Genomic DNA, 27801 nt, shown 5'->3' with positions numbered 1-27801 from the left:
CACCTCAGGTTTGAGGTCGGAACTGGGGCTGGACCACCCAGGTTGCCCCAGCTGCAGCAAGATTGGGGTTGGGGCCACACTGTCCTGGCCATGGCAGGATTGGGGCCAGGCCACCCCACCGTGGATGATTCTGAGCCAGGGCTAGGTAGCTGCCACAGCTTTCTGCCCTGTACAGCCTCCCAGAGTGCTTGCACAGGGCTAAATAGTAGCTGCATAGTTGCACAGCTGCACATCTTACAGGTCAATACATTATGACTTTCCACAGGTACCTCAGAAGGCATACTTTGTACACCATGACTCATAACCATATACCAGTGGTGAATCTGGGGTCCAGGGTGTTGTTTTGAGGTACCATGTATCACAAGGGGTTAATTTCTCTCCTGGATCAGAGCACTGGGAAAGAGTCACGTAGACAGCTGGCACTGGGTTAGTATGAATGGACTAATGAGGACTGACTGTCAACATATGATTCATAGATGTAAAGGCCAGCAAGCCCCATTGTGATCACCCAGTGACTCTTGCCTGACCTGCTTCATACTACAGGCCACAGAATTTCTCTGAATTAATTCCTGTCAGAATAGCTCTTTCAGAAATACGTCCAGTCTTGATTTAACCATTGCCAACAATGGAGACAGCCACAGCCCTTGGTCAGTTGTTCCCTCAGTTAATTGCTCTCACTGGTTCAAATGTGCCCCTTATTCACAGACTGAATTGGTCTCACTTCAACTCCCAGCCTTTGGACCTTCTTAGATATTTGCCTGCTACATTGAGGGGAGCTTTATTATACCAATTCTGTAAATCCTGCCAGTCTGGGGTTACGTCCCCCTTCACCTTCTCAAGCTAAGCTAAACAGGTTGCGATTGTGGTGTCTCTCGCTGCAAAAATGGGCCTTATAGTCCTTTTTGTGGCTCTTCTCTGAGCTCCATACAACAAATCCTTGATGGGAAGGAAGTTCTCATACTGATACAATGGAACATCCAGGCCAGACATTAACTGTTAGTAACTAACAACCCAAGGAGGCAGAACACGTGAAAACAGCATGATGGGAAGTTGAAACAGGCTGGCAGTGTGAACAGGTTGGGGTTCATCTGCCACTGCCCAGCTCCAGGGGAGTATCACTCTGTAGCCATGTCGAGGCAGCTGAGGCTGCCGGCATGGACACAGGACAATCTGTGCTTTGCTTTCCCATCCTAGCCCACCAGCCCTGAACTACTGGATTCCATGGCCCGGATTCCCAAAGAGGTCTAGGCGCCATCCTCCCTTTGGGTCTGAGGATCTATGCTCAGATGACTGGTCAGTGCTGGCTCCTTTGGAAAGGCTGTTCTGTGTCACTGCAAAGCTCTGCCAACTCCCTCGCTCCCCAAGGGAAATGTCCCTGAAGGTGTCAAACTGACTTGGTCCCCAGCGGGAGAGCGATGGTGAGAACCAGAGACGTGCCCCTTCCCTGGCATCACTGCTCAGCCTGATTGTGCCCAGCTGCTGCGTGCCTTCTGCCCCATCCATGTGGAGGTGTGGGTGATTATTGCTAGGGTTGCCAGATGGTTTCAACAAAAATACCGGACACACTTGACATTACCTCACAATCTACATTACATCTGATTTAGAAAATACCGGACATTTCTATTTTCTCAATTTGTTTCCCGAACAGAAAGCTCAAATATTGGACTGTCCGGTTCAAAACAGGACACATGGCAACCCTAGTTATTACGCAGCTGAGCCTGCAGGGCCCCTTTGGCTTTGGGAGACCCAGAGCTTCTCTCTTGTGCCAGGAGGCAGCACGAGGCTTCGCTGGCATTTAGCCAAGAGCCAGGCCTGAGGGCAGGGCCAGGTGAGCTCTCAGTGTTTCCTGAATGCGCTGGGGGCATTAGAATGTGAGGGGACTTCTGGTCGCTGTGGCTCCAGGGCTGCAGAACTCAGACTGGGGACCAGGGCAGGCTCTGTCGCAGGGACGAGGGCTCCATGGCACTGGCACGACAGGACTGTTTTTAATAGTAACGCAACTTCCACGACGGCCCAGATCTCTCCTACGCAATCAAGAAAAGCTGCAGTTTGTTTTTTCCACTACAGAAACTCAGGAGTTAATTATTAGCCGATCGTGGACTGAAATGGCCCAGAAAGGGGCCCTGGGCTCTGATCCGGCATGGGTCTCAGCTCCCACTTTCAAGACCCCACCAGGGAAGCTGTATGTGTAGGTAGGTGGAAAGCTCAGCTAATCAGGGCCTAGCTACTGTGTCAAGAGAGATGGGCTAAGGGTTGTTAAGCACTTTGCTTCTGCGCAGGGGTGGAGGGGCTTTGGAATAGGGAAAAGTTGGATTCTCCTCTTAGAAGCAAAGTGTTGCAGGTGCTTGTAACAAAAAATGCCTGGGCTGTAGTCTTTGCCAGAGACCATCGGGGATCTGTGCGCTGGAAGGAGAGGGTGGCAGGCTGGGCTTGATAAAGAGCCATCATGGAAAGAGCTCAGAGCAAAGCTGTAGGGTTTGATATTCCTTGATCTCTGCTCTGTGATAACAATAAATGATAAACTTGGTGCCTGGGCTACATTTTCTTTCTGGTGCACAGAGCCTGCCCCTCCTCCCTAAACAAGTAAGAGCAGTTTATGATTTTAAAGTGGAGTTTTCAGAGATAAGAAAAAAGCTAAGTAGGGCTGACAAGCCATTAAAAAAATTAATCGCACTGTTAAACAATAATAGAATACCACTGTTTAAATATTTTTGAATGTTATCTGCATTTTCACATGTAGTGATTTCAGTTACAACAGAGAATACAAAGTGTACAGTGCTCACTTTGTATTCCTTTTTGATTGCAAATATTTGCACAGTAAAACACAAAAGACATGGAATGTTTCAATTCACCTAATACAAGCACTGTAGTGCACTCTATCATGAAAGTTGAGCTTACAAATGTAGAATTATATACCAAAAAGCTGCAATCAAAAATAAAACACTGTAAAACTTTAGCACCTACACATCCACTCAGTCCTATTTCTTGTTCAGCCAATTGCTCAAAAAAGTTTGGTTACAATTTTCAGGAGATAATGCTGCCCGCTTCTTGTTTCCAATGTCCCCTGAAAGTGAGAACAGGCATTCACACGGCACTGTTGAAGCAGGTGTTGCAAGATATTTACATATCAGATATGGTAAACATTCATATGTCCCTTCATGCTTCAGTCACCATGCCAGAGCACATGCTGCTGATGCACTTTAAAAAAACCCGAATTAATTAAATTAGTGACTGAACTCCTCGGGGAAGAACTGTATGCCTCCTGTTCTGTTTTACCTGCATTTTGCCACATATTTTACATTATAGCTGTCTCGGATGATGACCCAGCATTTGTTCATTTTAAGAACACTTTCACATTTGCAGATTTGACAAAATGCAAAGAAGGTACCAATGTGAGATTTTTAAAAATAGCTACCACACGTGACCAAGGTTTAAAAATCTGTCCAAAATTCTGCAAGGCCCAAGGTGTGACACATGCTTTCAGAAGTCTTAAAAGAGCAACACCCTGAAAAGGAAACTACAGAACCCAACCCACCAAAAAAAAAAAAAAAATCAACCTTCTACTGGTGGCATTTGACTCAGATGATGAAAATGAACACGTGTCAGTCTGCACTGCTTTGGATTGTTATCAAGCAGAACCTTCCATCAGTGTGAACGAGGGCTGTCAGGCAATAAAAAAAATTAATCGTGATTAATCATGTGCGCTGCTCCTTTGAAACGCTGCGGCGGCACTGCAGGACTGCAGGAGCCCGGGATCAGCTGGAGTCCCCAGCTGGTCCCGGGCTCTGCTAGTACTGCCCCTTTGAAACACAGCAGCAATGTTTCCAAGGAGCAACACCGCGAGAGCCTGGGATCAGCTGAAGTCCCCAGCTGACCCCGGCTCCGTGCAGCGCTGCCCCTTTGAAGTGCTGCTCCAGTGCCTCAAAGGGGCAGCATAAGGTGGCGCCTGGGATCAGCTGGGAACACCAGCTGATCTCAGGCTCCTAGGGTTTGTCTAGACTACAGGTTTTTGTCGACAAAAGTGGACTTTTGTCGACAAAACTATACCTGCATCTATGCTACCACCGAGTTCTGTCGACATAACATGGACAAACCTCGGCAGTTTTGTCGATGGCAGTAAACCTCATTCTATGAGGAATAAAGCCTTTTGTCGACAGAGTTCTGTTAACAGAAGGCGTTATTGCATCTACACTGTCCTTTGCATCCACACTCTCATGTCGACAAAGCGGCTTGCTTTGTCGACAGAACTGGATGCAGTCTAGACACTCTTTGTCGACAGAAACTTTGTCGACAGTATCTGTCGACAAAGCCTCTGTTGACAAAAGCCAGTAGTCTAGACATACCCATAATGTGCTGCCCCTTTGAAGCACTTGAAAGGGACAGCGCAGCATTAATGCCTGCAATTAATGCGTTAAAAAAATTAATCCTGCACTGGTTTAATCTCAGGCATTAACGCACATCAATTGACAGCCCTAGTGTGAATGCATGTCCTCTGGAATGGGAGCCAAAGCATAACGAGGCATATGAATCGTTAGCGCATCTGGCACACAAATATCTTGTGACACCAGTTAAAACAGGGCTGGGCGAAAACCTGTTCTCACCCCTCAGAGGCATTGTAAATAAGAAGCAGGCAGCATTATGTCCTGCAAGATGGAATCAAATGTGTTTGTCTGCACAATTGCTGAACAAGAAGTAGGACTGAGAGGATGTCAAGGAGCTAGTTTTACAGTGTTTTGTTTTTGAGTGCAGTTATGTAATAAAAAAAATCTGCATTCGTGCATTAAACTTTCATAATAAAGAGATTGCACCACAGTACTTGCGTAACACTGACAGACCCTGGGTGACAGCGGATGAAACTTGGGATCTCTGAAGCTTAATGCATGAGTTTCTGTTGCAGTGGTTTTGATATAGTGTTGGCACCTTGCTGGTTGCTATGCTGGGGCTGTGAGTGACCCCCACTGGCTGCTGTCTGTAGCACGGCCCAGCAGGACAGGGGATGAGTCACTAGGCAAGGGTCTCTCAACCTGTCCAACCAGTTACCTCCCAGGGAGAGAAACAAAGGAAGGAGGCAAGGCCAGCCCTGGCTGGGGGGCAGGGCTGGAAGAGGGTTTTAGTTTCTGTCTGGTATCATGGAGGAGGCAGCCTAGGGAAGGGGCTGGAATTTAGGGGCCCAGTCTCCTCCATCTCTATGGGGGCTGAGGCATCCTAGGCCTGCCCCGTAACCAGATTGCATCTATGCTGTGCTGTATCCTGGAGAAGCAATAAACACCCTCTATTCTACTGGCTGGTAGAGTCTGTTCGTGCCACTACGGGGGTGCAGGAGTCGGGAAAACCCTGACACGCCGGCACAGTGGTCTCCAAACATTTTATTCCCAAGATAATTTTCTGAATATAAGGGCAACCCAAGGGCTACCCTGGTCCTTCCCTGAGGCTCTGTCCCTTCACTAAAGCTCCGCCCCTCTCACTCCATCTCACCGCTCCCTTTCCCTGGGCTGGGGCAGTGGGTTGGGATATAGGAGGAGGTGCGGGTGCTGGCTCTGTGAAGGGTTCAGGTACCGGGGCAGGGGGTTGTGCAAGAGGAGGTGGGAGTGCTGGTTCTGGGAGGAGGCTGAGGCTGTGGCAGGGGTTGGGATGCAGGAGGGGGCTCAGAATGCAGAAGTGTGGGACAGAGGCTACAGGAGGGGTCTAGGGGTTGGGATGCGGCCTCCTGCCATGTGGCACTGCCAGTGGATGGCTCTAGGTTGGTGGCACAGTGAGGCTGAGCAGAGGCAAGCTCCCTGTGTACCTCAGCCCCACACCACCCCTAGAAGAGGCCACAGTGTTCCTGTGGCCCCAGACATGGGGGGAAGTGGTCACGTGGCACCACATGCTGCCCTTCTCTGCCGGCACCACTCCCTCAGCTACCACTGGCTGCAGTTCCCTCTTCCTGGCCAATGGGAGCTGTGGGGTTGGTGCCTGCAGGCAGGAGCAGTGCAGGAGACTCTGCCTCCCACCTGCCCATCTGGCCTCCACACAGGGTTCGCATGTGGGACTGGCACAGGCAGGGATCCTGCTGATAGCAATCAACTGGGAGACTCCCCAGGATCAACCAGCTGACTGCGAATGACCCAAGGGTGACTACTGCATGGAGTAGAGCCACAGAGCGTTGAGCTAGGGCTGCAGCGCAGACTCATTAATCTCTCTGTCTGTGTCTCAGTGCCACTAGAGCCGGGGTGGGGACCCTAAGGCCCAGGGTGCTGGATGCAGTCCCTGGCTTGCCTGGATCTGCCCCCCGGGGCTCAGGACTCCTTCACCAGCATTGTGGATTCCGTGCTGGCGCTCCAACCTCCTATGGTCCCCTTTGACACTGAAGCACACAAAATCTACTAGCCTGGGCCCCCTGGGCTCTGGTGTGTGAGGGGAATGTGGAGAGTGTCTTTCTGCTTCTCATTTGGGGGCTACATCGGTGAGGGTTGGGTTGTTTTTGTTTTGCTTCTCACTTGTGTGTGGCCACTGACTGATTTTTCGATGGCTCTCGATCCAAAAAAGGTTTCCCACCCCTGTACTAGAGTATAGCTCTCCCCATTGGTCACTCTGCATGCAGTAGAGCATTCCTCTACAGTTCCTTCCCTTTCCATGGTATGGAAAACAGTCCCATTCCAGGAACTTCCTGCTTTCCTGGCACAACCAAACCCTGACCTTGCTTAAAGTCAAGAGAAGAGGAAGCTACATACCAAATTTGGTGGTCCTAGCTCTTACCATTAAGGAGGACGAATGGACCCACAGGCAAAGACAGACAGACAGATGGAGGCACATTTCTAAACTATATAGCTAGGTAGATTGTGAGGCCAGAAGGGACCACTGTGATCATCTAGCTTGACCTTAGAGCAGATCTTTTGGATAAACATCCCATCTTGATTTAAAATTTGCCAGTGATTAAGAATCTACCCCAGCTCCTTAGACGTTTGCCCAGTGGTTAATTACCCTCACAGTTAAGAACTCGGCCAATAAGAGCTGAGAGATTGGCCTGGAGGATGGGAGCAGTGCACGTCTCTGTCCTCTCCTGGAGCAGAGAGCCATGTGTGGTTTGCAGCTTGCAGTTTGAAGTGATTTGGGGCTGCAGCAGGCAGGGAGCCCAGCCTGCCTTGTGGGTGCTGCTGGGCTGCTGGCTTAGGTAAGCGCCTCCCAGCCATAGCCTGCCTCTGGCACCCCAGGCCCTCTTACACCCCAATTCCCTCCCCTAGGTCACCATCCAAACCCTCTGCATCCCCTGCCCCAGGTCACAACTGCTTTCCAGAACCTGTCCCCACTTCTACACCCCTCCCCAGGCCAGAATCCTCTCCTGCACCCACACTCCCTCCTAGACCCTGCACCCCATTCCTCTGCCCCAAGTCACCATCAACACCCTCTATAGTCTGCACCCCTTTTCCCCCTTCTCCCAGGTCACAGCTCCCTCCCAGACTTTGCACCCCCTCCTAGTGCCCCTTTCCCAGGCCAGAACCCTCTTGTGTACCCGTACTCCCTCCCTGACCCTACACCCCTATCCCCTGACCCAAGTCATAACCCCCTCCTTTGCCCAAACTTCCTCTCAGACCTCTCACTATCTCCTTCACCCCAGTTCCTTACCCCGTGTACCCTTCTGTGCCCAACCTCCATCCTAGACCCTGCACATTCTCCACAGAAAAGTGCGGCCCTTGACCACTTTCCAAAATCTGGGAGTGGCCCCCCATCAGAAATTATTGCCTACCCCTGTGTTACATCTAGGTCCCAGTGGTTCATGTGTTTATTTATCTCATATCTGCCCTGTATGATAGCACAGCACTTTTAGCCCCATTTTACAGAGAGACTTAAGGCTTGTCTACACTACAGGGGCCAAGCCATGCCTGTGGAGGGAGGTGGGAAAGAATAATGTACTAGGTTGGGTTGGGACCCAGGAGATCTGGTTTTGATTCCAAGCTCTGCTACTGACTCCTTGGGCAAGTCACCACATTATAGCATGTCCCAGTTTCTCCTGTAAAATTGGCTAGTTAGAGTGAGAATTGAACTGCCTCTGTCGGCAGAGGGATGCAAATCAAGCACTTTGAAAGTGCAAATGAGCCGAGGGTTTAAATATCCCGGGCTTCATTTGCATACTCACGTTCGGGCGCTGTGGTGTTCAAGCGCCCTTTCAAGAGTGAAAGTGAAGTCTAGCTGCGGTTCTGCCGACAGCAGGGAGCTTTTTCGGCAGATCCTGTACTCCTCGTTTTTTGAGGAGTACAAGATCTTTAGAAAACAGGGCATTTCTGTCAAAAATGCCCCGTCTAAACTGTCGGGTTTTTTTTGTTGAAAAACCCTGTTTAAAAAAAAAACGGCAGCCACCATTATGTAAACGAAGCATGGGATATTTAAATCCCGGCTTCATTTGCACTTTTGATATGTCTAATTTACATCCCTGTGCCGACAGAGGGGTGTAGTTTAGACGTACCGTTACTGTGTATCTGTGCAGTGCCTGCTGCAATGGTGGGGTCCATCACCTTCTCCCCCAGCAATGCACATAGATGGCTCAGTCTGCGTGGGGATGTGGACAAGGTCTATTAGAAACAACCAATTCAAATCAGAGAATTGAATGACATGCATTTACCTTCCTTCCTTCCCTCCCCCCCCCCCCCCGCATACCCCTTCTGTTCTGAAATGTGATTTGTTCTTTTCATATGTGTTCATTTTTTTAATTGTATCCTTTGGTAGATATGGTTGTGACTATTTTCTTCCACTATTTGATCTGAGGAAGTGGGTCTGGCCCACGAAAGCTCATCATCTAATAAACCATCTTGTTAGTCTTTAAAGTGCTACATTGTCCTGCATTTTGCTTCAGCTACACCAGACTAACACGGCTACATTTCTATTACTATGCTCCCTAAGCACCTGCCTGTAAAGTGTGGTGAGAAAAACTGTGTTGCTAGGGTGGAGTTAAATTTGGGAGCCATCTGCTGGAGGCCTTAAGCAATCGGTAATAAAGCATCACTAGCATTTCGAAACATTGTACAGGGTGAATTTCCAGCACAAACGGTGTCACGCCCAACATGTGGTAACTCTATTTTGAACCTCATCATCCAGAATAAAGAGGAATGAATCACTGGTTGAGAAGTTGCTAGTTGCCTAGGGAACAGTGACCATGAGCTGATTACATTCAATACGGGCTAACAGAAGATAGGCTTTATACTTGCGGCCCAATGGGCTAATTTTCCAAAGCTGAGGAAAATTCTGAGCAAAATTGATTGGGAGGAAAATTTAGAAAAATGTGAATGAAAATTGGGAGATATTAAGAGGAGTTTATTAGTTGACCAAAAAGCTGGAAGAAAGAGGGCAGCTTTAGCTATAAGTTCCTCCTGGTTCAGTGCAAAGTGAAGGCAACAATTAAAAATAAAAAGAGCAATAAATAACAAATTGAACAATGGGGAATAGATAGAATTGGACCTAAATTACAAGTTATAAATTGCATAACATTTGGGAGGGAAGCTAACGAAATCAAGGAAAAATTCGTGGTCGGCTGAGCTAAGGACAATAAGCAGCTTTTAAAGTATATTAGGAATAAGTGGAATTCTAAACCATTATAAGATGGAGATGGTGAAACTGTTAATGATGAAGAAAAGATAGGTATGTTCAAATATATATATATATATATATATATATATATATATATATATATATATATATATATATATATATATATATTCTGTATTTGAAAAGAAGTAGGATGATGTGCTTGTATTATATGAGGATCATGAAGTACTTACAAGTTGATTAGTAACTGAGGAAGACGTTAGACAATTACTACTATGGATAAACAATCCCAGATAACTTATATCCAAGAGTCCTAAAATAATTGGCCAAGGAGACCAATGAGCCTGCGTATGTTCATTTTAATACATCTACATTCCAGAAGACTGAGAGTCTAATGTTATTCCAGTATTCCAAAAGGACAAGTTGGATGACCTGGGTAACTGTAGGCTGGTTAGCTAGGCATCAGGCCAGGGCAAAATATTAGAAAAGCTAAAATGGGATTCAGTGGAGCGATGGGAATATCATTAAGGCCAGTCAGTATGGTTTTATGTATATGTGGCCTGAAGCCTTACAGAAGAGGGGAGCTTACTATGGGAGAGATCCCAGAGGTCGGGAAAATGGCAAATATAGTACCTATCTGTAAAAAGGAGAAAAAGAACAACCAAAGGAATCATAGTCCAGTCAGCTTAACTTCAGTATCTATAAAGATAATGAGCAAATAATTAATTTGTAAGTGCCTAGAAGTTAATAAGGTGATAAACAATAATCAAGATGGAGTTATCAAGAACAAATCATGTCACACCTCCTAATAGCCTTCTTTGACAGGGTAGCAAGCCTTGCAGATGTGGGGAAGCAGTTGATGTGATATTTCTTGACTTTATACAGTAAGAAATGTAAAAGTCTAATATATCAATACATTAAACATTAATAAGGACCAGAGGGTATTTACCCAAGAGTTCTCAAAGAATTCAAATATGAAATTGTACAACTAGTAATTATGGTATGTAACCTATCACTTAAATCAGCCTTTGAACTAGATGACTGGAGGATAGGTAATATAATGCCAATTTTTAATCAAGGTTTCAGTGGTGATCCTGGTAATTACAGGTCAGTTAGCCTAACTTTAGTACCAGGCTAATTAGTTGAAACTATAGTGAAGAATAGACTCATGACACAAAGATTATCATGATTTATTAGAAAAGGATCAACCCAGCTTTTATAAAAGAAAATCATGCATCACCAGTCTACTAGAATGCTTTGAAGGCGTCAACAAATGTAGACAAGGATGATTTTGTTGTTGTCACTGTAGTGTACTTGGACTGCCAGAAAGACACAAAACACTAATAAGCAAAGCAGAGTCTTGGGACAAGAGGGAAGATCCTCTCACGGATCAGTAACTGGTTATAAGACAGGGAACAAAGTGTAGGGATAAATGGTCAGTTTTCAGAATGGAGGTGGAGAGGCCCTTCCACCCCAGCTGAACCATCATTGTAATAATCACTGGTATTACCCAGTCAGCCTTTCCTTTGAGGGGTGGAGATAGACCTTCCTGAAGCGTGGTCTCTGCTAACTCTGGACAACTGTGGGGAGCAGTGAACAAGGGAAGCAACTGATACTAGAGGACCAGGAGCGGCTCGAGGAGAGCTGCCGGCAACTGGCGCCCTAGGCGGAATGTGCGATCGGCGCCCCGCCTCCATAGCCCTCAATGGCGTGACGTCATCATTGGGCACCGCGTTAAACGCGGTGCCCTAGGCAACTGCCGAGGTTGCCTGCATCCACGGGCCGCCCCTGTAGAGGACCTTGCCTCACTGATCACTCACAACTGAGAGAGGACTGAAATTAAGATGCTCAAAGGTGGGAAGACTTGCCTAATAGATGGTGTTGATTCACTGACTGCTGGCTTTCCCAAGTTTCTTATGTGTCTCCCACTTCCCATAATGCTTTTTTGTGTGTTTTAAGCCCTGCAGTTGGTGCTTATACGGGGGAGGTGTAAAGGTGCCCTGGCTAGGAATGGTAACATTTCCAGATTTTTGAGTGAACGCTCAAGTCAGTTGTCATGCCCCCCCCCCCCATGCTTTATGTAAATTGGCTGATGGATATGCATAACTTAAGGACACTTTAGGCAAAATACTGTAGAAACCATTTCATATTTAGCTAGAAGCCATTCTGTATAACAAAAGCCATTTCAGTTTCTTGTGTCTGCACGAGGGAGTGAACTGGCCTTCACCAAGGTGGGGAGAGACCAGAGGGATGCGCTGTTGGAATGTGTTAATGAACTATTTTGAGCTGAAGCTCGAACTCCCTCTTTCTATGCTGATAATAATTCCTCTTTAAAGTTCTCTTTGATTTCTTGCCCTGACGTCAGACTTGTTTGGTTAAGGGTATAAAATACAGGCAGTCCCCGGGTTACATGGATCCAACTTACATCAGATCCCTACTTATAAACGGGGTGAGGCAACCCCGCACTAGCTGCTTCCCCCCAGCAGACCAGGGAGACGCGAAGCTAGCGCCCCCCCCCCCCCAGCAGACCAGGGAGACGTGGAGCGGCTTTTCTCAGCAGACACCTCAGCTTGAGAATAAAGGACTGAGGGAAGTGAGATGTGGGAGAATAAAACTGAGCTCTGGAGAAATGTTTGGCTAGAGTTTCCCCTACAATATGTACCAGTTCCAACTTACATACAAATTCAACTTAAGAACAAACCTACAGTCCCTATCTTGTACATAACCCGGGGACTGCCTGTACTAGGATTGATTGTATTAGCCAGCTTTACTGGGCCCAACTTTGCTGGGACCATGTTTAGCTCACTTTGCTTTACTGATCAATAAAGCAAATCAGTTGTTAGCCGCCTAAACAGAGAGGAGCGTGTTTTTGCTTCGACAATACATCAAGTAACATATCATTTTAAAGTTACAAACTGCTGAATGTGTATATTCTATTTCTGTGCATGTATCATTCATGTATGTGAAGTTAGAAATATGAAGTGTGAATCTGTTTATAATTATAAATGTGCTAATGAGGGCCATTAGTAATACTCCAGAAACATAATTAGCCCAGTGCTCAAACCAATTATTTATGAATGGCTTTATTTTTCCTTCAGAGGGGTAGCTTAAAAAACAACAAATAGTCTGGTAGTACTTTAAAGACTGACAAAACAGGTAGATGGTATCATGAGCTTTCGTGAGCACAACCCACTTCTTCAGATGACCTGTAAGCCCAAACCATGGTTGATCCTATAACGATATGTGAACATGCCACCTGGTGCTAGAATCTATCTTGAATCTGATATTTTCCCATGAGGATGGGGAGTGTTACATAATTTCTGCCCTGGGGAAAATCTATTTAAGGAATGAAAAGCGATCAGTTTTTTGTCTTCCTCTGGCCTTTTAAACTGCCTTCCCACCCCACAAGAATACATAAGTGGCTGTTGGAACCAAGCCAGAGAAGATAACCCTGGCTTGTGAAGAATTGCACAGGATATGTCTGAGATAAGGGCGAAGGTGAGATTGGTGTATTAGGATTAGTGGTGTGTTTTGTTTGTTTTGGCTTAGTAACTCACTTTGATCTGTTTTCACTTGCATTCACTTAAATCCTACTTTTTATAATGAATAAAAACAATGTTTATTGTCGAGCCAAGTGTAAATATGTGACCTGGGGGGAGCCACAGCAGTGCATATCTCTCTTTCCTTGATGAACAGAGTGAGCCTTATGAAATTTCTCTGCGTAAAACTTTTATACAGAGTAAGTCCAACTTATGTGGGGGTTTTCCAGCCCTACCTAACCAGCCTTTTTGTAGGGTGACACCTGGCAGAAGGGTTGTCTGTAGGAAATAAGTCTCACCCGAGCTGCTTTCATTTTTTGAGGAGATTGTTAGTTTGGTTAAGACAGGTAATAGTGTAGATGACGTATACTTAGACTTGTGTAAGGCATTTGATTTTATGCCATGACAGTCTGATTAAAACCTTAGCATTCTAGCATATCAATAAAACACACATGGAATGGATTAAGAACTGGCTAACCGATAGACCTCACAAAGCCTTTCGAGGCTAAATTAACACAGCTTTTTCAGCCTCCTCTTGTCAGATCAGCCAGGAGCCATTCTCTGCACCTGAGCCATTTTGAATTCCTTTCAGCAGTGACTGCTGGGGAGGGACACAAAAGAGGCCATGTTACCCCCCACCCCCACGTGACTCCTCCCTGTGCCACCCCTAGTCTGGGAAAGAACTGTCCCTAGGAAAGTGTGAGGCACAAGACAATCCCCCCTAGACCCCACTCCACCCCTTACCCAAAGCTCCCTCCCCAAAGCAACATGGCTGGGACTCAGGAGAACGGAACAGGTTAGGGCTGGGTCACGCCACTTTCAACTGATATTGATGAGTGCAGGGGGGTGGGCCTAACCCCTGCTGCCAGTGCCATCTGCTGCCAATGCCCCTTCCCCCATGGCATTGTGATGCTTTGTTCCTCTTCCCCCCTCCCCCGATTCCTTTTACTTTGAAACAAGGTGACCAGAGATATGCCACCAAGATGAGATCTTCCCAGTGCCTGGTCCAAAGGCAGGAATCCTTCCCTATCTCCCACTGCAAAGCTCTTACCTAATAGACTCTAGGATTGCATTTGCCTTTAGTCATGGCTGCATCACATTGGTGACTTGTAGTTATCCGGGGATGACTCACTGACATCATCATCCAGTCTTCCCGTGATGGCCTCTGTCATTTCCAATGGATGAGTTCACAGTGGACATTCCAGTCCTTAACCTCATTAAATTTTAATCCTGTGTCATATTCCACAGGTGGGATGGCTAAGGCAGAAGGAGGAGTCGGGGGAAAGAGCAGGGCCAGTCCTAACTAATTGGTGGCCCTGGGCAACCACCCGGCTCACCCACCAGGAAAATTTGTCGAGGGGAAAAAAAATGCTGGGGAAAATTTGTCATGCCAAAAAAGGATCAGGGAAGAATTCAAGATGTTGGGCTGAAATGCGGTTGCAGCCCCTTTAATTGTCGCATGTCCTGAGCAGGCTTCTGTCGGGGTCTGTCAGTGGCCCCTTGAAAATGGTGGCCTCGGGCTACTGCCCAGCTCGCCCTCCCCTAAGACTGGCTCTGGGTAAGAGTTTGGGTCCAAGGCAGGAGATGGGCAGAAGGCTGGGCATGGAGAGGAGTAAGGGGGTAAAAGCCAGTTTTGCTGCAGCTGAGCTGGGCAGCAAGGACAGCAGCCAAGATCAGGGGGGAGGGTCCGGGTTCCCATCTAGGGTTGCCAGATGGTTTAACAAAAAATACCAAACACCCCCCAACACCTTCCCCCTCAAAAAAAACACACTGGGGAAAAAATTCTGTTGAGAAAAAAACAACAACAAACAAACAAACAAAAAAACAGCAGCAAAACTTGTTGAGAGGAAAAAAAGGAACTGACCGGGGCTGAAAAACAGTCGTGGCCCCTTTAATTCCCGGGACCAGTGTTTAAAAAAAAAAAAAAAAAAAAAAAAAAAAAGGTGCCAGTACTCCAGGGGAAAAGTTATTGATCCAAAAATAAAAGGAAAAGTTTACAATTGTTGAACAAAAAGGAGAAAAGTGTACAGTAGCTGATCAAAAGAAAAAAACAAACCCATTTTGCCTTAAGAGCAGAGTAGTCATGCTTTTTCATGCTGAGACTTTTCAGTGAAATGTAAACCACAAACTATATTTACATAACTAACAAACAAGCAAGAACGGTTAAAAGATGCACAGTACAGATTATTAAACATAGTCTAGGTGCAGGGAGGACAATTGGGTAGCGTTGCTGGCCACCTCAATCCTTTGGTCCTTCTGGGCCTCGGGAGAGGAACAGCCAGGAGATCCCTCGAAGATGACTAGAATCAGGTACGCTGACTTGAGCCTTCCACACGAATCCCAAAGCCTCTTGGCTGTTCTTCAGGACAGGCGATGGTGGCCTAAACCCTAGCCTAAACTAAAAAGAAAAACCCTAACTACGCCCGATGCACCAGACAAACAGTCACGATGATGGCCGATGTGCTTTGACCCGACGCTTTACAATTGGGGGGGAAGGTAAAAGGAGGGGGTGGGGAAGGGTAGGAGATGGGAGGGAGTAGTCTGGGGAGACCCAGGCGACCCTACTATGGGGCTTGGGCAAACATGTCCACCAGGGCCTCTCTGATGCGCACCACATCCTGGCGCGCCTGGCAGATGGCAGCTGTGTCGGGCTGTTCCAAGGTCTGTGCCTCAGCTGCCATCCATGCAGGGAGGAAGGCCTCCCCACTGCGCTCCACAATGTTGTGGAGCATGCAGCACGTGGCCAGTACCTCCGTTGCATTCTGCTCACCCATCTCGAGACGGGTGAGCAAACAACAGAATCAGGCTTTTAAACGTCCAAAAGCGAGCTCCACTGGGTTTTGGGCCCGGTTGAGGCGGTCGTTGAACCGGGCCCAGTTCTGGTCCAGCTGCCCTGTGTAGGGCCGCATTAGCCAGGGCATCAGGGGGTAGGCCACGTCCCCGATGACGCAGATGGGCATAGGCACATCCCCGACAGTCAAGTCCCGCCGGGGGAAGTAGGTGCCCGCCTTCAACCTGCAAAACAGTCCAGAGTTCCGGAGGATGCGGGCGTCGTGTGCCCGGCCAGACCAGCCCCCGTAAATGTCCAGGAAGCGTCCTCGGTGGTCCACGAGGGCCTGCAGAACAATGGAGCAGTACCCCTTGCAGTTCATGATATGGGCTGCTCGATGCTCCAGGGCCCGAATGGGGATGTGGGTGGCGTACAGGGCTCCCCCGCAGTTGGGGAACCCGAGGGCAGCGAAGCCGGCCATGGTATCATCCATGTCGCGCAGGCGGATGATTCATGGGAGCAGGGACATCATTGACGGCGTGGACAACCTGCAAAAGGGTGCAGAGAAACACAAGGGAACACATCACATACAGCAGGGGTGAGTGTGCGCTCCCTTGGGCCCCCCCCTTGATTCCCTCTGTCCTCACACACACACACACACACACCAGGACCCCCCCTTGCCCCATGCCCCCCCCCCACCAGCGGGCCTGTGCAAGGGAGGGACGGCCCAAACCCCTGGGTGACCCAGCCTGGAGTCTTGGCTGTCCCTGGGCCTGGAGTGCAGCACCCTCCCCCCATCCCACTCCCCCTGGGACTTACCTCAATGACAATCACTCCGACGGTTGATCTTCCCACCCCGAACTGCTGTGCCACCGAGTGGTAGCTGTCCGGTGTGGCCAGCTTCCAGAGTGCGATGCGGGAAGCTTCCCTCTTCTTCACAGGGATGGGTGCCCGCAGCTGGGTGGTGGTTCTCTGCAGCGTGGGGGTGAGCCAGGTACACAGCTGCAGGAAGGTCTGCTTTCTCATCCGGAAATTCCGGATCCATTGGTGGTTGTCCCATATTCCTAGGACCACCCGGTCCCACCAGTCGGTGCTGGTCTCCAAACTCCAGAGGGGCCTCTCTACCGTGGGGTTCTGATGCGACAGGGTTGCCAGGGCCTCCCTGGTGAGGGAGTCCAAGGCGATCTCTGCCTCCTGGTACATGTACAGCAGGGCACCGGCATGCAGCATGAGCTCCAGGCACCTGTACAGCTGCAACAGGGGCCCGAGCAGGTACATGGCCACCCACGGCTCCATGGCAGACAGAGTAGGGCAGAAAAAACAAAACTCCGTGAAAAGCAGTTGGTGTCCCCAAAACGCAGAGGGCAACCACCGAACCTGATAAGGGTGCCAGTCCCTGGCAGAGGTCACAAGGCAGGGGAGCACGAGACCAATGGCTGTCCGGTGAGACCCCTTTAAGCACATGTCTGGACGGAGCTCCAGTCCTGCCCCCGGAAAGGTCTGGTGGCCTTTGCCCTCTTCAAAATGGTTCCGGGCTTCTGCTTTTCCGGAAAAGCATGCCGCCAATGTAGACGCTCCTTTTCTGGAAAAACTGAAAACGGAATACTATTCCGTTTTAAGCAGTTCCGGAAATTCGTGCCAGTGTAGACGTAGCCCCCAGGCGTTGGGCCCTGCCATGCAGCGATGGCTGGGGAGGATGCAAATTTTTCCTTTGCTCCCTGGTGCATAACACCTTCGCTACACCTCTGCAGTGCTCACATTCATGAGGGGCTCCCCGCAGGGCTGGCCCACAACATTTTGGCCCCCTCGCTGCACCAGCAGCAGACACAATTTTCTACACGCTGGGTCCTTGTGGCGCGCCCCCCCCCCCAGTCTGCCACCCGCCTTAGTTCGCCTCCTGGTTAGGCCAGCCCTCGCCCCCTTGCTCCCCATAACTCCAGCGCTGGGAGCAGGGGATGTTTAGCAGCAATGGGGGGGGGGAGGAGGCTAAAGGAGAAGGGGTGTGTCCGTGTCCGCACGTATATAGGGTGAAGGGAGCGATAGGGACAGATGGGAGGGAAGTAAACTTTTCCGCACCAGCTGGCAGGGAGGCGGGACGGTCTTAGGGGCGGGGCTCTAGCTGTGACGCCTGGTCATTCGCAGCGATGCCGAGCCTTGGAGCGAGTCTCTGGCTGGTCCCGCTGACGCTGCTGCTGGCCGGGCCGGGGCTGCGCGCGGAGGGCCTGGCCGGGGGGTTGCAGGACGTGTCGGTCTCGGATCCCGCCGTGCAGGAGGCCGTGCGGTTCGCGGTAGCGGCCTATAACAAGGCCAGCAACGGCCCGTACTACTGCCGGGCGGAGCGGGTGCTGCGAGCTCGCAGCCAGGTGAGCCGGGCGGGGAAGAGCCGCAGTCCAGGGGTGCGGGTTGGAAGCGGGGCGGGGGTGGAGTTTGGATCGCTGCGGGGAGCTGCGGGAGGGGAGGGCGCTGGATGAAGAGGAAGCTCCACAGCCAGATGGGCGGGGGGGGGGGGGGGGGGGGGAGCAGGGCCGCTGGTTAGGGAATGACAGGTTGCAGGGGAGGCGTCCTGGTAGCAGCTTCTGTCCACACTGCTGGCCCATGGGAGGACCTGTGGCTTGGGGGGGGCAAGGATCCCCCTTGGTGCTAACTCCTTCAGTTACAGCTGAGTGTCCTGCCTGAAAGGGGAGGGGAATCCTGGGCTGCGACGTGCTCATACCCCCCCCCCCCCCCGCCCACGGTGAGCCCCATGATCTCAGCTTCCTGTAACACAACATCGCTGCAGCCCAGGGGCTCTGGAGAAAACCTGGCAAACTGGAGCATAAGCAGGCACGATGCCCATTGGGCAGACCCTGGCACCTGCATCCCTGTGCCACAGCTTCCCATGCATGTGGCCATGTACCCAAGCCCCCAGTCTCACGGAGTTCATTGAATTCCATCTCCAACCCTCGTGGCCGTGGGGAGACCCTTGCAGTGTGAGTTTGCAGCATGGGACTGTCAGGATGCCCTGTGTGGAGGGTTGTGAGGAAGGGCATTGATTGGCATCAGCGTGTGAGCACCTGAATGCCAGAGCCTCAGCTTTCATCTAAAATAAATTGTCTCCAGGCCCCCTGGCTGCAGAGACTCCCCTCCTGTGTTAGGCTGGTGTCACGCAGGGAATTCCATATTGGCGGCTGTACCCATCACAGGAATGCTGCTCTGTAGCCCGGGCCTGTCATCTCCCAGCATTGTCCAAACACTGTTTGCCCAAATCCATGCCCTGCCCAGCCTCTCACCTGGCCAGGGCGGGTTCCTTCCCATTGCCACTAGTTCTTTTCCAGCACTGCTTCCAGCCCTTGTGGTGTTTGGAGGGGGGGGACTGTCTCTGGGATGGTGTGTGTGGTGCTGGGTGCTCTCCTGCTGATGATGTGCAACTCCCAGTCTGAGACTGAGAGCAAGGAGGGCTTCCCTGCTGTGTTGAGTGCTGCGCAGGACCCTGGCTCAGATCTGGTGATGAGGGTCCCATGCAGCACTTAACACAATGGGGCCCTGATCTCGCTGCCTTAGAACCTGGCCAGGTCTGGGAGCCAGGCAGCATAACTTGAAGACCTAGTCAAAGAGTGGCTAGACTGTGGGGTCCATCCCACAGTGGCTTGAAAGGAATGCACTCAGGGAATGGGGAAAAGATCATCAAAGGGGTATTTTCCCAGGGCCCACAAGAGCACCCTTGTGCTGTGTTTTTTCTAGCTATGCACTCTTTCCACTGCTACCCACTCTGGATCAGCCCATTGTCTCTTAGCTCCTGGCTGTGTATGTGAACATCTAACTCTGCTGGAAGCCAGAAGATATGTGGTGATGAGACTGTCTGATCTAATTGTGCCCCTTCTAGGGGAGATCAGGCTCAAGTCCAACCATTATTATTGGTGTGACACTTGTGCCTAGAAGACTCAACTGAAATTGAGGGGAGGCCCCCTGTCAGCTGTAGGGCTTCCTGACCAGGATTGGTGGGAGGGCCTGTAGGGGTGGGATGTTTTCCCATCCCAGTTGTCCTTTTTGTATCCATCCTGTCTCCTCCTGTCAAGCATGAACAGAGCAAGTCCTCAGTCTCTCTGTGAACTTATACATGCTCAGCTGTGCCCTCTTGCTCTTGGAAACTGGTTTTCTGTGAGGTGGGCAGTAGCTGTCCCGCACTAGACAGATGTGACCTCACAATTGAACATTGCTCCCATGGAATGTTGTTTACGGCTCTCCAGCACCTAACACTCTGAAGAACTCTCAGAATGATCATGCTGGGCTTCTGCAGTGCCTTTTGCCCGAGGCTTGCCCTGTGCTAATACTTGCAGCATGGGGGAAACGCTTTGTTCTCATCAGGATTGTCTTTCTTCACCTTTCCTCAACAGCCCGTTACTGTGGACCTGCTGGTCTAATTTGATAACCTGGCTGGGTTAGGTGAGGGACTGGGGAAGACTCAATGAAGAGCTACAAGAACAGTAGGGGGTCTGGACTCCTGGAACACAGTGCCACTGAAAAGGACTTAAGGGATGTGAGCTCCCAGTATGATGATGTAGCTAAGAGGGCTATTGCAATCCTTGGACATCTTAAGCAGAAGAATAAGCAAGCAGGAGTAGAGAGGTGCTATTACCTCTGTCTGTGTCAGACTATTACTGGGTACACAATCTAACCTTTCAAAGTGTATTAGTGATTGGCGAGAACTCGGAGAAGAGCCACTAAAGTGATCTGAGGGCTGTAAAACTCCTTCTATTTTGCTTCCGCAAGAGAAGGTGGATAAGTGACTTGGTCATGGTCCCCAAGTATCTATGTGGGAGGAGATTGCTGAGAGCAGAGATTTTAATCCAGCAGACAAAGGTAGAACAAGACCCAGCAACTGGGACCTGAAACTGGACAACTTAGACTAGAAGCAAGGTGCACTTCTTTAACAGGAAGGAGGATTAACCATTGGATGACCTATTGCAGGCACAGGGTGAAATTTGTGCCCCAGAAGTCTTTAAAGCCAGATTGGATATCTTCCTCTAGGACATGCTACAGGTCAACCAGAGGGTGCAGAAATAGCTGGGGAAAATTCTCAGGCCTGTGTTTTATAGGAGGTTAGAGGTGATAAGCATCGTTCCTTTTTGCCTTAAAGTTCAGGATTCCCTGCTCCACCAGCTTGCGAAGTTGACTACTGAGTGAACAGTCAGTTTTGATGCTAAACTTCCCTGAATTAGTGGAACACGTGGAGAGACATTCCATAAAAGTTGTGGCTGTATAAAGTGGTGTCCTAGATACAGATTAAGGATACAGTTAATCAGCTCTCAGCCCCAGCTATGTGGGACTGCTCTGGGGGAGCCAGTTAACTTTTACTAGGTGAGGCTTACCCGGTAACAGTTAACCGGTTACTCATTTACAGCCCTAATATAGATGCATGCTACATATCAACAAGTGGATGGAACCACCCACTTGTGGGCTCCCTAGCCTCTACCTGCTCAACCAGGAGGGAAGAGCAGTAGCAGGGACAGAAGATGGAGCAGCATGTTGCTACTTGCATCGTGCTTAGAGCCAAATTCCTTTGTTCCTGGGCCATATTTCTTGGTTGCCTCTTTATAAAGCTCCAGCTCTTTTTATTGTTGCTGGTGCTAGATAGACCCAGTCATAACAGTCCATCTTCCCTCCATCTACAGAGGATGAGGAAGGACTAGTGGATTGGCTGGTAGTGCTGAGGACAAGTCAGTCCTACAGAGCAATCTGTATCCCTGAGGGAGCCAGGCCTGTTCCAGCACAGTGCATTGTAATACAGACAAATGCAAAGTTATACATCCAGGAACAAGAAATGCAGGCTGTGCTGATGGATTGAGGACTACCTCCTGGACTGCAGTGACCCTGAGCAGGATCTAGGGTTCACAGTGGACAAGCAGCTCAGCATAAGCTCCCAGATTGATCCTTAGCTGGGTAAGCAGGTGCATGGAGTAGGAGCAGGGAGGGGATTTTATTTCTGTGGGAGCGATACTGCAACCCTGCATCCTGTTCTGAGGGTCACATTTTCCAAAGGACACTGAAAAAGTGGGAAGGCTGCAGAGAAGAGCCAGAGAACTAATCAGAGAAAGTGATTAGGGGATGAGGAAATGCCTGATGGTGAGAGACTTAATGAGCACAATGTGTCTCGACAGCTCCAAAGGGTCTTGGTCACTTAAGTACCCTCAAGGGCTTTGTCACCTAGTGGAGAGAGGACTAATGTCTGGAAGTTAAAAACCAGTCACACACCTGTAAAAACATGTGCCTCATTTCTAACTAGAAAGGGTCATCATGGCATACATGCAATGTGCCTCAGCTGGCATATGAGCAGGTTTCATCAATGATTATGGTCTGCTGGTTGGATCGTTAGCATCACTGGTCTAGGCTGGGTACCAAGAGGGAGTGTGACAGACTAGCTGGGACAAACTTTCAGCAGAAGTGGTGGATTCACCGTCTCTTAGTGTCTTTAAATCCCATATGGCTGCCTTTCTGGCAGGTGCTTTGGCCAAGTGGTGTTGGGCTCAATGCAGGGGAAATGGTCTGATGTTCTCTGGCCTGTGCTATGCGGGAAGTTGGGCTGGATACTCTGACCTAGTGAGTCGGGAGCCAGATTAATGATCAAGGTTACCCAAAAGAGCAAAGTCGTGTGAATGCACCTGGGGCACGTTGCGTGTACGTCATGATGACCCTCTCTTGTTAGAATTCAGTAGCTTTTGTTTTGCTACTTGTGTATAATCCTCACCGCAAAATGGCTGACCTGGTATTCTCCAATTGGGAATAACATAATAAAAGCATTCTGATTGGTTGTTAAATTGCATGGTGTGTTAAACATGTGCTGCAAAGAGCTGCATTAAAGAGCCATTTGCAGCTTCTGAGCCTCGTCTGAAAATCACTGGCCTAGCCCTAGTTAGTCGGCTGGGCCCTTCTGGCCTTAAACTCTATGAATTGTAACCAGTTACCTTTCTTATCACTTTTTTTTTCTCACTAGCCCAAAGCATCGTTTTGTGGTACTGTCCCCATCCATGAAAGTTCCCCACAGCTGCCCAGCCAAAGGCCCCTACCCAGCCTGCAAAGCATAGGGGTAACTCTGCTTATGAGTGGGCTCCCTCCCATTGGCCATGTTGAATCCACACTGGTCTGGCATGGCCCCCCACCCCTTCCCTCCACTACATACGTACCTGTCTAGTTGTGTGTTTCTTTGTCTGTTGTCCTTTTGTATAGTGCCCAGCACAATGAGGTCCTGGTACAGGACTGAGGTTCCTAAGTGCTACCTCTAACCAATTTTTTTTTATAAGAAAAAGGGTTTGGTTGGCTTGTTACACTTTCTTCTTTCCCTAAACCAAAACATTTTGCAGTAAACTTCGTTGGCCAGTTCCCACCAGATACTGAACCAAAACATCTGTCCTGTTTCTCTGTTTGTGTTTTTGCAAATTCCCCCATCCCTTTTGTGGTGGTGGTTTTTATTTTGCAAACTAAGGGGATTGAGAAGTACCTCTTTAATTCTTTGAGCCTCCTGGGAATTGTAAAAGCCAGCATATCCTAGCTGAGAAGCAGAGTATCGGTGTAACTAAGTATTGTATGTTTGTGTCTAGCTATATGGAAACCTTCTGAGTGTTTCCTTGTGCTCTCAATCTTGCGTATAGATGGAGGATGCAATGCTTGCCAGAGTGACTAAAACCTTTCCCTGTGTCACTTCAAAGCCGAACCACGTTTGTTTGAGGGGAAACTTGGTTTCTGAAAAGGATGGCATTTCCTCCCTCCTGGAGATAGGAGAAGTCCGTGCACGTATTTGTTTTCATCCTGTGGAACAAAAGCAATTTTGATTTCCCTGAACTGGCTTTTTATTCTTCAGCTGACTCTGGGGAACAAATCATGCTCTAAATCCAGTGACAGATGAATAGCCTGCACTGGGACACAGGCAAAGCTGAGTTTTATTCCTGGCTCTGTTACTGAACTTGGATAAGTCCCTTCTCCTCTCTGCCTTAGTTTCCTCTCCCACCCTTAAGTGCTGGAACTAGAGGTGCGGGGCGGGAGTGTGCTGCAGTTCCCCCTGGCTTGAAGTGGCTTTCATTATATATAGGGTTTACAGTTTGCTTCACTGGCTCTCAGCACTCCCGCCATATAAATTCTTCTAGCTCCCCTACCCTTTGTCTATTGCAAGGCTGGGCAATAATTTCTGAGGGGGAGCCATTCCAATAATTTGGTATGTAGTTAAGGGCCACACTTTCCTTATATTAATGGAAAGGGTGTGGGGTCTGCAATGGAGGTTGGGTGCAGAATGGAGCTCAGGGTAGGAGATTGGGGTGCAGGAGGGGTGTGTGTCTGGAAGGGAGTTTGGGTGAAGGAGGGGGCTATGACCTGGGGTAGGGGGGTGCAGGATCTGGGAGGGGGTTTGGGTGAAGGAGAGGATTCTACTAGAGGGAGGGGTGCGCAGACACACAATCACTCACTCTGAGTGGCATATGAAGCTGTCGCAGGCAGCGAGCGTGCCCAAGGATCCCACTGAAGCATAGGATGTTGGCTGCTCAGAGGATCACAGCAGACTGGAGCCAAATGTTTGGTGGGCCTGATCCACCCCTGGTCTATTGCAGGGATGTAATAGTGTAGTTGATTAACCAATAAGCAAAAGCTTATAAGTTAATACTACAGACTACATGCATCCCCCCCCCCCCCCCCCCGTAAATATTTTAGCAGGCTGGCCAGCAGCCCGGCTCGCTCCTGGCTTGCACTGGATCCTGGACCTACCCCTGCTGCAGCTCTGCATTTAAAGTGTATTAGGAGCTGGACGGGCAGGCAACCCAGTTCAGTGCTGGCTCGCACAGGGTCTGAAGCTCAGATCCAATTTAGACAGGGGCTGCTGCCACCTTGCACTGTTGCCTGTTTACCAGAGGCAGCAGCACAGGGCACTAGGCAGGTGGTCTGTGAGGGGAGCGGTTTAGTCTGGCTTCCCTCAAAGACCAGCTCTCTCCTGGCACCCTGCATTGCTTCCTCTGATACAGAGGCAGCAGCACGGAGTGGCAGAGGACTTCTCAGGAGTGGGGCTGGAGCACACTGGTTGCCTGCCCCACACCCGGGAACTATAGAGTAGTTGACTAACTGATAAGAATTCAAGAGGTTACTTGACTATTCAGTTCGCCCATATCTAACATCCCTAGTCTATTTGTCTAACTCTTCAGTTCTGGAACAGTCTCTTATTGATTTCAATGGGCTTTGGATCAGCTCCATTGCCTGTCATGGGGGGGGGGGGGGGTCGTGTGGATTTTTGAGGGCAGAATGGCGGAATCTGCACAGTGCGTGGCCCAAACATGGGCCTGGATCACGGTCTAGGCAGCGGGGGGGAGGGGAAAGCTCTCTGTGCAGCTGTTAGAATAATGATGTGGGTGGGGCGGGGGCCCAGTCTCAGTTGTGGCCTTTGAGCACTGCCATCTGCAAACAAAACAGTTATAGTTTGTGGAGCTGAAACTCCTGATGCCACAATTCCCTACTATTGATCGGAAGTGGGGAAATGTCCAGAACCCTCTTCACGCTGGGATCTCTGCTCTTGTTCCAGGTGGTGGCTGGCGTAAAATACTACCTGACCGTGGAGCTAGTGACAACACTGTGCCGGAAAAATGGGGCAGGCCTTGGAAACGTGGACATCAGCAAATGCTCCTTGCCGGCAACATCAGAGCAACTGGTGAGCAGAGAAAACTGCATAGTGTCTGGTTGAGGCATCAACTTCGTGTAGGCTCGGGGTTGCCTTGCGAGATCAGGGATCTCTGCCCGGCATGGATTATTCTCTGTAAGCCAGGCTCTGTCCAGCTGACCTAGCCAGGCTGTGGCAGTGGTGCCTCCCTGGAGAAGAGGGGAGACAGTGGTGACTCTGGAGAGATGGAGCCTGGCCTGTGAGTGTGACCTATAGAGGGGAACCATGAGATGAGGCACTTGAATCACAAGGGTTGGGATTCATCACAGCACCCTATCAAAATCAAAAGAGCTCCAGCTTTGGCAGAAATATTTTAAGAGTTGGATAGTTTGGCCAAAAGTTGAAATTTGGAGCGTAAGAGAATAGGACAAGCTAATTATGCCCCTCCTTATCAGCAGTGACTCAGGTAAGAAAACTTAACATAAACTCCCTAACCTTTTAATCTGAGGGGACCTTTTGGACAAATGACACTTTTAAAACGGACTCGGTATGGGGGCAGTGACTTGCTATTAGAGTTGGGATCATCTAGAGCAGTGTTTCTTAAACTTTAAGACCTAGAACACCAAACAATACTCTATTTTTTTTTTTTTTAGTGGGGAACACCAAGGATTTTTTTGTTGGCGTGGGGGAAAGTTGTTGAGCAAAAAAAAAAGCCCTCAGAAAAGTTGATGAGCAAAAATAAAGGAGGCTTGTCCCTTTAAGGGTGGCCATTTTGAATTCTGTTCTCTCTGCAGCACACTGGTGTGCTGCAGAACACACTTTAAGAAATGCTGATCTAGAGCCTTTGGGATCACAATTGTAAATAATGGCTTCCCATCAACTTGGGTCATTGACCTGTAGAGCAGTTGCATGCCAGTGTTGTGTGAGCAGGTGATATCACTGTCACTAAATTCTTGAGCCTGATTCTTGCTATGCAATGTACCATAAGCCAAATTATACTAGGATAACTGCAGCCATGCTGTGTTTCATAACTCTCTAATCATGGGACATTTTCCTCCCTGCAGAAACTGCACTGTGAGTTCCAGGTCTGGTCCCGTGTCTGGCTCAACGACACACAGTTGTTATCTCAGAACTGCTCTGACTCTTGAAACCGGTCCCATCTGATGACTGTGAGCTGATCTGATGCTGCCTAAAGGGTCAGATGCACTTCTATTGCCGCCTCTTCTCACTAATCAGCCAGCCACATTCCCATCAAGTGGGTGGGAGATCAGAGTCTTGGACCTCCCTCTCCCAAGTCGGTTTGGAAATAGCTGGACCCCCTTTTCTCCTGGAGCATTTGATTATTCCATCCTGCTTAATGACCACATTGAAGCTCCTGGACGCTTTCTGTTGTAGCTAAGATTTGGCATCTCCTATGATGTAGGGAATAAAAATGATTTAACCATAGCTGAATGGCTGGTATTTTTTCCTCCCTCATCCCTTCATCCCTCTCTTCTATGGTGCTGACCACTTCATATATTTCAAGGTTATTGTTGTCAACTGTGCTGACCTGCAAAACATAATCCATGGAATCTCATCCAGCCCATATCTGGCAGTTGAGTTAGAGCATAACTTTCAGTTCAGACAGACATCCAGTCTTAGGGTATGTAGCATGTTGTGCAAGTTAATACAGTAATAAAATAGCCCTGTCTGGGATTGTGGCCATAATGGTTAATTGGGTTACCCAGAGTGTTCTGGGATGGAACTGTGCACAACCTCTCCCTTGCTTCTTGCTTTCGCTGCTGGTGGTGGGGAGTTTGTTTGTGCTCTCTCTCTCTCTCTCTCTCTCTCTCAACACCCCCTCTCCACTGTATTGTGATGCCCCTGAGTAAAGCAGCAAGTCCCAGTCAGCTGTGCTGGGAGTAGACTGACTGTTACACTTAGTGATCACTTAGTGATTTGGGGGAATGGGAGGCTTCCCAGCAAATCAAAAAATCTCTTTTGTCCTGAGCTGTTGTAGGCTTCCACTGTGTCAAGGGCAGCAGAGCTCTGGGTCTATTTTTTTAATACAGTAAACAAAACTACCCCAGAATAGACCTGACTCAGGGCTCACATTTCTCCTACCAATGAAAATATCTCCACAAAGTCCTGATTGTTTCCAAACTGCTCGGGCCAAAGAGGCAACAATCCATGTATAATTTGTGGATGGGGGAGATTCTAGCTCTTTCACTCACCCCTGACCCGATCTTGCTCTTGATTATATAACAGTGTACTCTCCCACCTGTAGTCCTCCCAGCAATGGTATGTGTCACTAATGCAGGGCCAAACCGGCATAGAGAAGGGAACCTGGGAGTCCTGCCTTCCAGCTCCTTTATCTAACACTTACT

The 27801-nt window shown here is 49.1% G+C and overlaps 2 protein-coding genes across 2 annotated transcripts; one reads left to right on the top strand and one right to left on the bottom strand.

Moving 5' to 3' along the window:
- Window positions 1–15037: 15037 nt before the first annotated feature.
- On the bottom strand, window positions 15038–17840 carry LOC142830941 (uncharacterized). Its single transcript, XM_075939029.1, has 2 exons — window positions 16648–17840; window positions 15038–16376 (listed from the first exon to the last, which is right to left on the bottom strand). The coding sequence occupies exons 1-2, from the start codon at window positions 17290–17292 to the stop codon at window positions 16314–16316; spliced, it is 708 nt and encodes a 235-aa protein (XP_075795144.1). The 5' UTR covers window positions 17293–17840; the 3' UTR covers window positions 15038–16313.
- A 63-nt stretch (window positions 17841–17903) lies between these two features.
- CST6 (cystatin E/M) lies at window positions 17904–26881 on the top strand. Its single transcript, XM_075939030.1, has 3 exons — window positions 17904–18191; window positions 25361–25486; window positions 26500–26881. Exons 1-3 carry the CDS (start codon window positions 17973–17975, stop codon window positions 26581–26583), a joined length of 429 nt encoding a protein of 142 aa, XP_075795145.1. The 5' UTR covers window positions 17904–17972; the 3' UTR covers window positions 26584–26881.
- Window positions 26882–27801: the final 920 nt, after the last annotated feature.

Source organism: Pelodiscus sinensis, chromosome 11, assembly GCF_049634645.1.
Source record: "Pelodiscus sinensis isolate JC-2024 chromosome 11, ASM4963464v1, whole genome shotgun sequence".
Classification (NCBI taxonomy): Eukaryota; Metazoa; Chordata; order Testudines; family Trionychidae; genus Pelodiscus; species Pelodiscus sinensis.
Note: the sequence above shows the minus strand (reverse complement) of the source record. Positions and strands in the feature narration are given on the sequence as shown.